This window comes from Microcebus murinus, chromosome 14 (genome assembly GCF_040939455.1).
Source record: "Microcebus murinus isolate Inina chromosome 14, M.murinus_Inina_mat1.0, whole genome shotgun sequence".
In the NCBI taxonomy this organism is placed as follows: Eukaryota; Metazoa; Chordata; class Mammalia; order Primates; family Cheirogaleidae; genus Microcebus; species Microcebus murinus.
In genome coordinates this window covers 21735713-21751365 of record NC_134117.1, presented here as the reverse complement: position 1 = coordinate 21751365, position 15653 = coordinate 21735713, and the positions used below count along the sequence as shown (strand labels likewise).

The following is a 15653-nucleotide window of genomic DNA, read 5'->3' as shown; positions in this document are numbered from 1 at the left end:
CTGAGAAAAACAATGGGGTGAAGGGGACCAGGAGAGTTGAAAAGACGGGTCTGCAGATGAAGCCGAGAGGCAGAGGGGTGAGCGTTGAGGCTGTGGGGGTTGTCAGGCTCCCCAGGGCAGGGGCAGATGCCACCTGAAGCCAAGGAGAAAGATGCAGGAAGGGCATGGAGAAGGAGCCGACAGAAAGGAAGGTAACAGAGGAGGATTTAAGAGCATTCCTGTGGGGAGTTGTCTATAAGAATAACTACACTTGAAATCCTTCTGTGAAGAGATTGTTCATAGAAAGAGATGAAAATGAGAGTTCTGCGTGTGCTCTTTTAGTCTGTTTGGGCTGCTTTAACAAGATACCATAAACTGGGTGGTTTATAAACAACGGAAATTTATTTCTTATAATTCTGGAGGCTTGGAAGTCTAAAGTCAAGGTTCCAGCAGATTGGATGTCTGGTGAGGGCCCATTACCTGGTTCACAGATGGCACCTTCTTGCTGTGTCCTCACGTGATGGAAAGGGCAAGGCAGTTCTCTGGGGTTTCTTTGACAAGGACTTTGATGCAATTCATGAGAGCTCTGCCCTCACAACCTAATCACCTCTCAAAGGCTCCACCCTAACCATCACATCGACGATTAGGTTTCAACATATGAATTTGGGGTGCGGGGGACACAAATATTCAGACCCTAGCATATGTCTTTGATTGTGAGGCATCCAGAATTACATTTTGCATGGCTACATTTATTAGAAACTTGTTAGCTTTTAAAGACATAACTTGGCAATTATACTACTACTACTACTAAACAGTAATAATCAATCGTGTCATTTGATTCGTATGCCTCAAATCTCACGAGGACTGATCATTGACAAGTCCCTTTGGAAGGGACTAAGTGAATCTAGGGACACAGCCCCAGGCTTCCTCCAAAGTTCTTGACTGACTGACACTCCCCGAGACTACTCTTTTCTGAGACAAAGGGTCACTCCAGCCAAGGCACTGATAGGCTTGCCCTCTTCACTCCATTGGGTGATTCTCTGCATTTCGCCCCTAAGTCTGGTGTCCTGAGACTTGCTTTCCCTGGGAGGTTCAGATAAGGCCTTCCTGCCCCATGACATGAGCAGCAGTGAGATTCCCAGCTCCTCAAGGGTCATGTCCCCCAGCAGGAATACTGAGGCATGTTGCAGACCACCTTGGGGTTCCAAGAGGATGCCTTGTTGGCTGGTGGACTTTTTCTAATGTGGGTGCTCCTATGTCCCTGCAGGCTGGCTCCCTCACTTTTCTCACATCCATCCCTGAGAATGAACTCCAACATGTAAGCCTAGTTCCACATAGGAATCAGAGTTGAGAAAATATGGCCGGGGGGAACCTTTGTTTCTAATCAATTCATCAAGTGTCTTTTGGAACAATGAGGTAGCCACAAAGACCCCCAGGAATGCGTGGGCAAGCACAGAGTAAGAACCTATCAGAGAAAAGATTGTACCTTCCAGATGTAATCATATGTCTCAGTGGACATGATCTATGTCCCTGAATTGTGGCGGACGTGGAAATCCGGTGGTACCCGGGGTGAGAGTCCGAAGTGGAGGAGATCACTACGGGCAGAGATAGTCAGAGGGGACTTCCTGGAGGAGGTGGGCATTTCAGCTGAACCACATATGATTACTATATATCATATTTGGATAAGCAGAAGAGGTGTTGTTCTGGATAAAAGATCTTCAGGAGGCACGTAGGAGAGAATAAGCATTCTCCTTACAGGGGGAGAACTCACAGTCCTGTTTTCTTTAAGAATTCATTCGCCTTCAGACAGAAACTAACTTTTAAGTTTTTATTACAAAAGCAATATAATCATTTTACTAAGCAGTCAGAAGTAGAAAAATTCACTCATAATCTCAGTCTCTTAAAAAATTTTAGTATTTTGTTATTTTCTCTTCTGTACATTTGGATTTTTATGGCATTGTAACCCAAGAAATGTAAGGAAATAGATCAGAGGGCAGCTATCAGAAGTATTTTTCTATGTTGCCTCATAGTACTCATTATCATCTTAATGACAGAATAACATACTATCAGGTATTAAATAAATACCAACATTTATTTATTTGAATACTTGAGTTTTTCCCATTTATTTGCCATTATAAATAATGTTGTGAGTATTTTTTCCTCCATATGGCTTTTCCTGTGTTTTCAATCGTGTCTTTAGGACAAACTTGCCAAGTTACAGTTACTGAATGAAGGGTATGCATATTTTTATGGCCTTAAAGTAAGTCTTTTGGAAAACAAATTGGCAATATGTATCAATTTTTAATGCTATCAGCACCAAATGAGGGAACCTCCTTCACTGCAGCCTCACCAATATTAGCCATTAAACTTAACAACAACAAAAATCCTGCTTTCGTAAGTGAAAACAAGTGCTGCTCTGCTTTCTTTAAATTTGCATCTTTCCCTATTTGTTTATGACTCTTTATTCCTCATTTGCAGCCAGTCTGTTTGTGTTTTAGCTAGAAGCTCTGGTTCTCTTAGTGCAGAAAAATGAAAAATATGTAAGAAACTTTTGCAAATATTCTCAGCAAATAATGCTTTGAAAATCATTTGTGATACTATTTTAATTTCTGTAAAAAAATGTATATCAGAGCAGAGGGGGTAGTGAAACTAGTAATTCTTTACCTAGCAGATCTAGGGGAAAACAGAAAGAAAGCCTGGATGTATATTGGAGCCTGTGCCTAAAATGCTGCATTTAAAAAATGTACAGGGGCCCTCTGGCTGTGCACCTCTGCTCCGTGTTACTGATCCTGGAAGGTCGGCTCTCCCAGGTCCTCACCCTTTGTCTAAATATCTTTGCAGGTAACCAGCGTCCCAGAAGACCAGATCCTGGTTGCCGTGTTCCCTGGCCTCCCCACTTCAGCAGAGCTGTTCATCCTCCCCCCCAAGAACCTGACGGAGAGGAGGAAAGGCAACGAAGGGGACCTGGAACAAGTAAGTGGAAGCAAACGTGACTGGGCCCCTTGCTGTACTCCACACTCGGAGGGGGCACAAAGCTGTTTCCAGCCAGAAAGGGAGACAGGGTCTCTCTCCCATTGCCCCACTAGCCTGTCAGCCTTTGCCCAACACCCAGGGTTTTGAAGAACAGTCAGCCTTACCTGGAATAAACACAAATGTAAATTGACTGGAACATTCAGTTACCTAGAAAGGAAAGGCACCCCAAGGTCATCCATTGCAATGGCTAGCAGCCCTGCACCTGGCTCATGCCTCCCCGCTAGCTAGCGACCCCTCCTGGGGTGAGGGGGCAGGCAGCAGAGAAAGGGGGTGGTGGGATTTGAGTTGCTCTACCTGTTCCTGGGACTATGTGCTTCTTGTTTTTAAACTGCACTGGCCCTATAGATCCTGGCCTATTTAAGCTCTGATTCTGGGGAGAAAATGAACTACTTTTAAAAGTGTTTCTTTGAGAGGGATGGTTTGTTTGCCTCATCTTGCTTTGACGAAGGAACCAGTCTTCCCAAAAGGGCTTGTGATTTACTGTTCTTATCAAATGGGCGTATAGAACTATCCTGTGATCTGCACACTTCCCTGTAAGTAAGGAGATGGCCAGTCTGGTGTTTCTCCCTGTCACTGCCTGCTCCTCCTGGGGTCCCAGTGACTGCACTCTGTTTCACCCTTCCCTGCCTTCCCGTGATGCTCAGTCAGGAGAAGTGGAAATAAGTGAGAATGAGCCTGCAGGAAATCAGCATGAATCAAACACATTTGCTCCCATACAAGGTAATCATTGTACAGACACTGTCTGTGCCCTGATGGTCTTCACCTGGCCATCACCCTGTCCCCATCTCCACCCACAGTCCTCGAGCAGCACAGATGCAATGGCAGTTTCTCTGGAAAATGAAACAGCCCTTTCCATTGCAGGGTTGCATATTGAAGTTGGCCAGAAATAAATTCAGCTTCTCAATGCATACATCACTTTTACAAGACCTCTTTATTCTGAAATAGCAAGTGGCATGTGTGAACTATATTTGGAAGCTACAATATCCATCCATTTAGATAAATAGGTAATTACGGTGATGAATAGCAGCTGTGATATTAAGGCGCGTACAGCGAGATAAGAGTTAGGGACAACAGCCTAAGTCTGCCTCAGCTTTCATGTGGGAATTACAGAGTGATTAAATCGATGTTATGTGTTCTGAGACTTGCCGGGGAAAAGTAAAGAGGAAAAATTATCCCATAAAAAGGAAGCAGCTTCTGCTTTGATGTTTGCTTCCCATTGTCTCTAAGATAGAAAAAGCAGAGGAGTGGGCTGGGGGTGTACGTGCCTGCTTTAATCCTGGAGGGGGCCTCCATCCCTGTGTGTATTACTTGATCAGATTAAAGAGCTAATGATGGGTTGACTTTCTTTTATTGGAACCCATAACAGATCTACTAACGGTAGGCAATAAAGGCATGGATGAAAGAACCCTGAAGTAGGAGTTGAATGAAACACCTAAGACTGTTATAGCTCTACTTTACCAGATGACTGTGGGCACACCTCTTTCTGTCTCACTTCTCCCTCTAGAATAAGCAAATAATACAAACCACAGTCATGCCTCCATACACATGGGGGATTAGTCCAGAATCCTCACATATAACAAAATCCACACATATTCAAGTCCTGTAGTTGGCCCTGCAGAACCCACATATGGGAACAGTCAGGCCTCCATATGCATGTTTCTCATCCCTTGAATACTATATTTTCTATCCATGTTAAGTTGAAAAAAAATCTACATATGAATGGACCTGGATAGTTCAAACTCATGTCCAAAGGCCAGTTGTATTTCCTTGGCTTCACAAGGCTCCAAGAGCCAAATGGGTAAAGATATTCCAACATCCTGTTTCCTGATTGAACATGGTCACTTTTTACCTATTAACCTTCTCTCTGGTTTCTTACCCCACAAGGGGACATCATCACATGTCTCTTTCTCTCTATCTCTATTTCTCTCTCTCTTTAGATTGTAGAGATACTGTTCAATGCTCTAAACCAAAATTTGATCCAGTTTGAGCTGAAGCCAGGGGTCCAAGTCATTGTGTACGTGACACAGCTGACATTAGGTGAGTGCCGCTGGGAATCAGGGGAAAATGGAAGAGAAAAGGGAGGAGATAATCACCAAACATTTTGCTTTGGAGGAGGGCCCTTCTGCGTAGTGACAGTTTAGAAAGATTAGTCATATATATCTCCCTGGAGGCGCCCGGTGGTGGTGGCAGGAAGACTGTGTGAGGAGTGAGTTTGCCATTAAATCCCTAGATAGTTTTAGAGAAAAACCTACAATTTCTTTGGGTCATGACTTTATTTATTTATGCATTTATTTATTATTCATTATTTATCTGTAATAGTGGGATTACATTGCATAGTCCTCGAGCTCTCTTCATTTGTATGATTTTTTTTTTTATTTCATGAATCTTAGATAGGAGACCAGATAATATAACTTTAAAATCCCCTTCCAATTCACAACATGTGAGTCTAAGTAGCAACAGGGAAAAGCTCTCACTGGTACATGTATGATAGGAACAAAAAAGGCATGTCTCAGGCAAACAAAAAAGGCATATCTCATTAGGCATCTACTTCTGGCTCTCTGGCAGAGTCTATTTGCCAAATGATTTTTATTAATGTAAGACCTTTTCAGATGTGGAAGTCCAGCTATGCCCATCCAGTGATATTCTACCTACCAGAATATCATGGTGCAAGAGAATGAAACTCTGCATTATACTTAACCCAAAAATTCAGTGGGATGCCTATAATCATACTGGCTGGCACACAGGCTGTCCAGGAAAAAGAGCATTTGAGCCCTTCTTCCTTGGCCAGACACACCACACATTGTTCAGTTTACACCAAGGACAGCAAATTTCCCTGGGCAGAACAGAGGAATTTACTTTCCCCAACAAACTGCCATTAGGGATATCATTCTCATCATTGAAGCCAGGCTTCCTGTGCCCAGAGAGCTCTCAGGAAAATTGGAGACTGGACATAGGATCGAGACCAGTGGTCTCCTTTCTCTATTGAGTACTCCCTCTAGCTAATAGCTTCCAAGTGAATATGTCTGTTCTTTCCTCCTAGCTCCCTTGGTGGACTCCAGTGCTGGGCATAGCAGCTCAGCCATGCTTATGCTCTTGTCAGTGGTGTTTGTTGGCCTGGCTGTGTTTTTGATCTATAAGTTTAAAAGGTATGTGCTTAATTAAGATCTTGGGTTAGTTTCATTACAGATGATTCTCCCTGTAACTAACTTTCCTAAACTCATCTCAATAATTTGATTTTAATTTTCCTTGAAGTTCTGTTGACATTGGGGAAAACCAGAAATATTTAAGGGTCAGAGGGCATAAGTGGGTTTAAGAATCAGAACTCCATCCAATTTATAGGTAGAATGAGCTGAGTAAATCCAGTTTGAGCTGAAGCCAGGGCTTCAGGTCACCATGTACGTCACACAGCTGACATTAGGTGAGTGCCGCTTGGAGTCAGGGGAAAATGGATATGATGATCTGTTATCCTTAGCCTACAAAATTTATTTATTCTCCTCAAGAGAAGGGTTAGGGGTTTTCAAACCTCACCCGAATTTCTAAAGTAAGGTCTCAAATAGTCAGAAGATCTTTTGATACAGGTCAACTCCCCCATTCAGGGTGGTCAAGTAGAGAAAAGGCAGCTAAAATCTGATACATGTACAGACACACACATACATTTTCACATCTCCTTTTGCAGCTACCCAGTATCTCTGTTTAAAAGTACATGCTAAAAGTATTCAGCCTTCATCCCTTTCCCTGTTTTTCATGTTCTAAATGTAAATTCATCAGGAAAACTAGACTATACACATATTTGTAAATTATTTTTCAAAGCCACAGGAGAGGTGGTATAATAAGATACTTATTACAAAAACGGAATTGAAATCAATAATTCTGTACCAACATTTAAATTACTCCTACCAGGAAGTGTACTGGTTAAGAGTATGAACTCTGAAATCTGACAGATCCAATTTTAACTTTTAGCATTTGTAACCTTGGGCAATATTATTTGTATCTCTAAGCCCTAGTTTCCTCATCAGTAAAATGAAGATAAAAATAATCCTTTATAGGTTTGCTATATGGTTGAAATGTCATAATATCTATAGTAAATACTAAATAACAAAGCTAAGCTATTATAAATAACAAAGAGCATGTCTTCCAAAGATACTTTCTATGTCATAAACTGGGACATAGTAGGCTTTCAAAAATTTTTATCGCTCTTATAAAGATGTGCTTTTGAGGAGTTCTGGGTGAATTAAAAATATTATTACTATCATATGAGTTTTGAAAGCACCCTTTGGTCTTGGGACTCTTTCTAGGCACTGAAGGTGATACTTTTAGGCTTTGGTAGAGATCAGTGGTAAAGGACTCTTCCTGTCTTCCTCCTTCCTGCTTAGCTCTCTGGTAGGGGGTATCTCAGTTACTTAAAAGTGCTAGTATTACTCAACATACCTCTCAGCATTAGCCACAACAGCAGAAATCCTATCAACACCCTCCATGTCCACTACAAGGATGGAGATTTGTGTCCCTACTCGATTTATAGACCAGTATGTAAGTTCATGTCCTCTTGGACCAACATTTTGTCAACCCACCTGTCCCTGCTCCCTTTGAAGACAGAAAAAACCTTTATGTCACAACTAGAAACAAAAGGCTCAATTTACAAACAATCTGATTAAGGCAACACCCATTCATAGATGTACTTCAGTTATATGCAGAGAACATTTTCACTTTTGACTTGTCCAAGGATTTGATTGTGGGGAAGCCTGGTAGTTACTGGGGCCTGCAAATCAACTAAGCCAAATGTGTCACCTCTGGCTCCATAGTTGCTAAGGATGAGGGCCAATTGCAGTCCTGCAAAGAGGCATTTGTGTCCGAGGGCTCCAAAGCAAGGACACTTAAGGATCACTTGTCCAATGACTTGGAAAGTTTCTGTTTCTTTATAAATATGTTTAAACTTCCTAGACAGTCAATTTATTCATGTAGACATCTCTAAACATGTTCACTTTAATATATGAATCCATGCCAGGCAATGGCATCTCTGAACTATTCGACCTTTATAGTTCCTCATTATCAGCCAACCATTTCTAAATCCCTGACAGTGGATCATGTAGCTAAGGCTACAGAAAATAAACACCAATCAAACTGGATAACAGCAGCATCAGCTAAGAGTAGCCAGTCATCAGTTAACCTTTATTGTTCTGGCCCCTTTTTTGGGACATTTTCCTCCCAGTGTTCAAGCCCTTTGGTGAGATTCTGTTGGATTTTCTTTTATTTCTTTGGCCTCCTTTCCCTCCCTATCACGTGGTACCACAATGACAGCTAGATGGAGGGTGCCTAGTTTGCAGCAAGTGAAGGTCCGGTTTCTAGCTGGAATCCTAGAGTCTCCTTTGCTTCTTTCATTACTGCACAGTGGAGCTTCTGCAATGATAAAAATGCTCTATAATCTGTATTGTCTAATACCATAGCCGCTAGTGTGACTGAGGAACCGAATTTTAATTATATTTAACTTTAATTAATTTAAATGTAAATAGTTAGTAAATGCTCTGTTGAACAGCACAGTGGGCTTTCCTTTCTGTGTCCAGATCACTGGGCGTTCTGAATTTTCAGACCCAAAACTTCCTCTCTATAATTGCCAGCGTTAACTCATGAAACCATTCATTCGCTCCACAAATATTTATTGAGTGCCTGCTGTGTGCCAGGCACTGAAAATGATTTCAATGTCCCAAGTGGTCACTTAACAGTGAGTAGGAGAATAGAGTTACCATGGGCCTCAAGCTTCCTTTAGGTAAATATTACCCTGCCTCTCACAGTCCAGCATGCTCTTAGATGGTGACTGCTATCTTCCAGTGTCTCCGCCAATATGATTGATATGGCTTTTAATTTCTGAAAAATGCCTCATAAGACAGACTTTCTTTCCACAACTATAGATCTGCTTTTTCTGGTTATCCAAGAGAATGTTTCAGCTTTTATATTCCTTCCAGCCATTTCTTCAGTAGGGCTTTCATTACCATCCAAAGTCTACTTTGCTCTGTCTAAATTTCCTCCCATGAGCTTCTATCACTCATGATAGCTGGAGCAAACAAATACAAATTGCAGTTGGTTTTGGTTTTCATCTTTTAAAAATTTTTGTGGGGAGACTTGGGCCTATCCATCTTACTCCTCTTATTTAAACCTATATGAATATGTGGTCCAAGACATATCTCTTGATAGCCTCATTTCCTCCCTTTCTCATATGCAAAAGCAAGGGTCAGACTTGACTTATATTCTCAACAGCCTACAAGTGGATGTGTCAAGAAATGAAAGCAACCGTAAAATTTTTTAAAATGCTGCAAATTGTGATATAAAATTTATTCCCTTCCAACCATCTATGTGAAAAAGATGAAAAATATGCCAGTTTTTAGATGTGTTGTTTGGAAACTAAAATAAGTGAACAACCTTTATAGGGGCAAGTTTATCCAAATCCCCATAGATATCATTAGCGAAGCAGGAAGGAGGAGGTAGCGAGCCCTGGTTACCACTCCGAAGTACACAGGCTTGTGTGATTAGGAATGGTTTGACCACCCCAGCACCTCATCAATATTACAGTCGATCACGCCATTCAGGAGCAATGTGTTTTGTTATGATTGGAAGGAATCTAAGTCATTAAACTGCATTTCTATCCAGATAAAAAGAAAGTAAGGGCCAACATGAATTTTTAATTACAGACATTCAGAGAGCCTGCTGTTTGCTGCCTCACACAGACTCTATTCAGTTAAAGTTCTTGTAAATTATATTAAACTGGTTTAGACTAGTAGGCATCGTGGGTTCACCTCCCTCAATGTATGGAAAGCAAACATTAAAGACGTGAAAACTGAACATAAAAGAAAGGTAGAAACTGCTGCATGTTTTAAACCTATTTTCAGATTTTTTTCTTCTGAATTAGCTACAGGAAAATCTTATTAAATGTTTCCACATTCTGGTTCATTGGGGGTTAGAGTGGGGAGAGGGATGTAGAAGTCTGAAAATACCACTGACTGGCACTGGGACGGCAGGGTGATTCTCCCTTAGAAATGCATAGAATGGCCTGGATGGAGGTAGATGTCAGATGTCCCCAGTTTTAATGACATCTAGGCCAGTAATTGACTTCCTGAAATGTCTGGACTTTAGTCTCATTTTTCCCCATTCTTTGATGAGGTAAGAGGGGTTTCTTCTAGAAGTGATATTCTAAGATAAATACGTGTTTTTATTGAAGAATATGGTATAGTAAAGTAGAAAGAGCACAGGCTTTGAGGTCATTTATTCCATAAACACTTAATGAATGTAAACCATGTGCCAAGCACTGTGCTAAATGAAGTGTATCGTAGTGAAGATGGAAAACCCACATGGGGTTTTTAGCCTAGTGAGAGAGACAGACAGAAAACAAGTCAGTAAACATTGCCTATTCCATCACCTTAAACCAACGCCTTATTTATCTCTTTTGTAGGTATTATCCCTGCTTATAACAGGGGGGGTTGGGTGGTCGGGGGAGGATGACACATAAGCCAGGCTCTGAAAGAGAAGAGCGGATGGAATTGTGTTACAGGCAGAGGGAACAGTTGATTCAAAGTCTCTAAGATGTGGGAGAGCTTCATGTGCTAGAGTTGGACAACTCAAAATTTGGGTCTCCAGCCAACCAGAAGCATGAGCTTCACCTGGGAGCTTGGCAGAAATGCAGAATCTCAACCCATCCAGCCCAGACCCGGAGAGTCACAATTCGCATTTTCACAGTGACGCCTAAGCGCATTCGAGTTTGAGAAGTGCTGGGTTGGAGGAATTCAAAGGAGGCTACAGAGGCAGGAACACAGTGGGCAGGAGATGATGGGGATGGGTCAGCCCACAAATGCCTCTACAAGATTTCAATCTGAACCACTCCTCCAGCCACAAGACAACCTGCCTTGTGTTTCTAAATCCACTACTTTTGTTTCTTTGAAGGGAGTTATTTAGCTTCTCTTAATTCTCTCTACAATGGTTTTTTAAAAAATCTGTTATCCCTATTGAACAGATGAGGAAATGGACTCTCAAAGTATTTAAGATACTTGGTCCATAAGTGTGCTTTGAAAATTGCAGCAATGGCTATGAGTCTATTATTTCTTAGCTATTCATGAAAGAAGCCAATGTGAATTGATTAAATTGGTATAATCTTAGAAAAATATGTCTTTTCATTGTGCACAAACCTATGAGTCTCAAAGTCCAGCTCCTTTAAAAACTTAGTAACAGGTAAATATTTTAAGGGTTTTAGTGCCTAACCAACCAGGAGCATTCCCCTTCGTTTGTAACTGCTTGGCTTTCACCCCAGGAGAAGGGGCATTTCTCGGGAGTTCTGTGATTATAGCTTCCATGGGCACTTGGGTCTCTGGGTGGCCTTGTGTTCCTTGGCCTCAGGACCACAGTGTCTCTGGGTGACTCATAGCTTTCCCTGACATTGGCTCCTCCTGTTAATAGCTTAGTCCTCTCCTCTCACCCAGGATTTCCAATTGCCCAAGTTTGGCATGCCCTGTGATCTTAATCTTATTTTACTCTTGCCTCATGTAGGAAAATCCCCTGGATTAACATCTATGCCCAAGTCCAACATGACAAGGAGCAGGAGATGATTGGGTCAGTGAGCCAAAGTGAAAACGCCCCCAAAATCACACTCAGTGACTTCACCGAGCCTGAGGAGCTGCTGGACAAAGAGCTGGACACCCGGGTCATAGGTATGTGTGCCTGTACCACCAAGCTCCTGTGTCCTCTGTCCTCTCAACACTAGGTCCATCAGCCTACTTCACACGTGCTAGACAGTACTGGACTGGAGGGTGAGGGAAAGCAATTGGCTACAGTGATGTAATTGTGTTTGAAAATTTGTCTGCCACCTCTGGCCACATGGAATTGGCAGAATTCTTTTCCCTTAAAAGTCAATCAAGATTGGAAGCACTGGGCTCTGGATGGGGGAGGGATGAAGCCAACTATCCATTAATTTTGGACTTTTTCTTCTTTTTCTACAAAGCAAAAGCATTATTTGTCCTTATTAATAATCATGTGAATGCAGAATCTGACATCCGAGAGCCCTAGGTCCATTCCCTTGCTCTGCTAATCTGCTCTGCAGCCTCCCTGCCTCATATTCCTCATCTGTGAAATGGGCATAATAGGTTCCATCCTATTTCTATTATATTTCTAATAGTAGTTAAGAATATCTTCTAAGACTGCTGTGATTATGTCACAGCAGTGGCACAGTGCCTGCCACATAGTAAGTTTCAGTACTTGTTGGCTATTACTATTGCTGTCATTAAAGACGGAAGTCAGTGTGTTGATCCTACCCATGTGCCGGTGTGGGAGGTGGCATACATACATTAAGCATGGATGAGATAAGCCAGTGAGCAGACAGGTAAGACTGTGCAGGTGCCCTATTTAATTGATACCTATTATGGTTGCTTGGTATTTAGCAGAGAATAAAGCAAAGATTCTGGCCCTTGTGGAATTTATACCTGTTCCTCTTTATGTCTTCTCTTCCCTGCAGGAGGCATTGCCACCATTGCAAACAGCGAAAGCACAAAGGAGATCCCCAACTGCACTAGTGTTTAATACCAACAAGCCACGTGGTCAACCACCTTTCTTGACTTTTTATTTTTGATGATTACTATTACTGTTATTATGGAAAAATGAAAACGTCTTTTTTTACCTTTTGTTTACCAAGGGCCCCTACATAGGTAGCAGGAAGATGCTTAGCTTTGGCAGAAAGAGGCATTCTTAGCTGATTGAAATGAGACAAAAATAATAAATGGCTATATTTGTGCTAAGGGCAAAGAATGAATCTTCCCACAGCCTCCTTGCTTTATTCTGCCATTGGTAGCATAAAATCTCTCTTTTTTTTTCTTGCATTCTCTCTTCCTTTTTATTTAAGTTGGGTTGGCTTTTGGTTAACCTCCCACGTACCCCACCTACCCCCAATTCACCAAGACCCCTCCCTCAGCACACACATGCAACACAAACCATTTCCCAGTTAGATCCGCAAGAGGTGGGTTGGGGGGAGTGGATGCAGCTGCAGAAAGCATGCACACCTTGAGGAAAGAGGCCCTGCCTTGTGCATGTCAATAGTGAGGCTACAGGTGGCTTATTGTATATAATTACAATGTAAATAGCTTTTTATTTCCTGAGAAATAATTTAATGTTTAGTAAAAAAGAAAACAGAAAAAAGAAAGATGCCTGTGTTGGCTTACACATTGACCCTCAGAGCTGCCCAACCTGCCAGGCCTGCTTGTTGTGTTGGGTCTGGATGCTCTCCTGTCCTCTGTACCACTTAACTCTTGCATCTCCTTGTCCACACCATGCTGGTTTCTACTTGTGTATATAAAGGGGATGGGGCGGGCTTCTTTGGGGCAATTGATTAAGGAAGGACTCTAGTGACATCATAGAACATGGGAGTCATTTTTGTTCCAACAATGTCACAGGAGAAGTTGCAAGATGAGGCCCACTAGAGACTTCAAACTGATACCTACATGGGAAAAACACTTCCTCTCCAAAATGATAAAGCCAAAGGTGTTTATCAGCCTGAGAAAATAGTTTTCTCTTAAAAAGCCAGGCAATGCATCTAAAAATGACAATTAACTTGTTTTCTGATTGGACTCTATGAATTGTAATGTTTATGGTGAATTCTCAGGCTACTCTCAGCTCAGAACAATCCCCAGGACACTAGGTAAAGCCCATTGGGTGTCTCTTGGCATGGGAAGGGTTGTAAAGGTTGGGAGGGAGGTGAGATTTGTGAAATCCTGAGTCCATAAAAACCCTGCAGGCCAAATAGGGGTCTAGCTTTTAATGATATTAGTCAGAGGTGATTTTAGCAAAGCTGTGCTATTTGCTTGTCAGATGTACACAACTTCCTTAAAGTCAAATGTCTGCCTTCAGTTCCCTTAAAGTAGTGCTTGCCTCTGGGGTGAGTGGCTTTCAAAGCCGATTAGCTTTCCCAGCTCCTCAGCCCCTTACACATGTACACATACCAATTCTTTTCCATAGGGTCACTTTAAGCCATGCTGTAAGCGTTGTTTTTATTTTCAGGCTTAGCCTGAGCACACTCTTGTTTTAAAAAAATGATATACTGTATATATTTGGGAGGAAAGGCCACATTTTGTACCTGTTAATTTTTTGTGGGATGTTATTCCCATTCTACTTTGTGAGAAACAGAGAGAATGTGATATAGAAAAATCTGGCTGGCTACAGCATAGATCAGTATTAGGAATATTTCTAAAGATCCTGCTTTTTTGTTTCAAGGGTTCAATGGGGCAGACCATTGCAATACTTGTACTAAACACTGGAATACAAATGCATGAGTCATATCTATATATACAGTATATGTACATATACTGTTCTTGGTTTTATTGTTCCACTTGAATATTTCTACTGTAAAAAAAAAGACAGTGGTTTTGAAATTGTTGAAAATAAATGTATTTTTGTACATCAAAGCTACATACTTGGCTGAGCTTTCTCTGTTCGGGAAGTTCTCTACCTATCGATCGTATCCATCAACTGTTGTTAACAATCATGCTACATGACAAAAAAAGAAATCGCTTTTTTAGCAGGTGGTTTACTGTTTTATTCATGAGTCTTCAGGTTGGCTGCGGTTTGGCTGAGCTCAGTCAGGACTGACCAGGCTCTGCTGGGCTGGGCTGGATGCTAGTGTAAGTCTGCTCCATGAGTGAGCATCATTCTGGGACCAGCAGCTACCTAGCATATGATTTTTTCATGGTGGATTGCAGAATTCCAAGTGAGGCCACCAAAATAACCTGTGTCTCTAAGCCCCTGAATCACAATCATCACTCTGTTGACTTTTACCCACATTTTGTTGACTAAAAAAAATTGCATGGCCAAGTCCAATATCAATGGCTAGAGGAATAGACTCTACTCTGGCACAAAACAATACTAAGTATCATAACAAAGATGTGGGTAAATAATCCCAATATAGGAAGGGCATGAAGAATCGAGAACAATAACCCAATTTGCTATACCTGTTCATTTTCTGCTACCCCCATGGGGAGCTTGCATGAAATGATCCATGTGAACCAATATCCAAGTTTTCCATCCACGTGTGTATGGCTAGGACCTCTGAGCAGAAGTCTTGGTAACTGCAAGAACTTTGAGTCTGATATCAGTTCCCAGTGAGTGGTACAGATGGAACTCAAACTTAGGTTTTAAGCAGGAGAAATGAAAAAAGGAGAGGAAACCAACAAGATATGTTGATTTTGTTCCCCTCTTCTTCCTGCTGTCTGATGCATGAAACCAACAGTGAGTCTCCCTGCTGGCCCTTTGCTGAGTGGCTGGCTCTTCTTCATGCTAGCTAAATAAGGGAGTGGGAACCGAGCACCCAAAATAAAGTCTGTAAGTTGGATTTTTTTTTTTAAATTTTTTTCATGTTTAAACTATGTGGTTAAGTTCTGCAGGTCCCAGAAACCCAAGAAACCAAAAAGCTTTAGTCAATAATTTGATCCTATACTATGGAAACTAGCCGATGATTCTGGAATCATATTCTTTGAACTTGATTTGAGGGTAAAAGATTAAACAAAGGTGGTTTTCTTTGAATTTGTAATTTATTTAAAATTATATATGATTCCTGATTTACTCTTTCTTGAGTTATACTCACCTTTTGAAAAAAATGTATGTTATGAAAGTACCTTCCTCAA

General features: G+C 41.5%; 1 protein-coding gene across 1 annotated transcript in view; it reads left to right on the top strand.

Annotated features, from left to right (window-relative positions):
• SORCS3 (sortilin related VPS10 domain containing receptor 3) overlaps positions 1-15409 on the top strand; it is a 566209-nt gene extending 550800 nt beyond the window's left edge. Inside the window, exons 23-27 of the mRNA XM_012770778.2 lie at positions 2821-2952; positions 4950-5049; positions 6053-6158; positions 11539-11699; positions 12500-15409. Of these exons, the coding sequence (XP_012626232.1) occupies positions 2821-2952; positions 4950-5049; positions 6053-6158; positions 11539-11699; positions 12500-12564 (564 nt within the window). The 3' untranslated portion in view covers positions 12565-15409. The remainder of the gene's footprint in view (positions 1-2820; positions 2953-4949; positions 5050-6052; positions 6159-11538; positions 11700-12499) is intronic.
• The last annotated feature ends 244 nt before the right edge of the window (positions 15410-15653 follow it).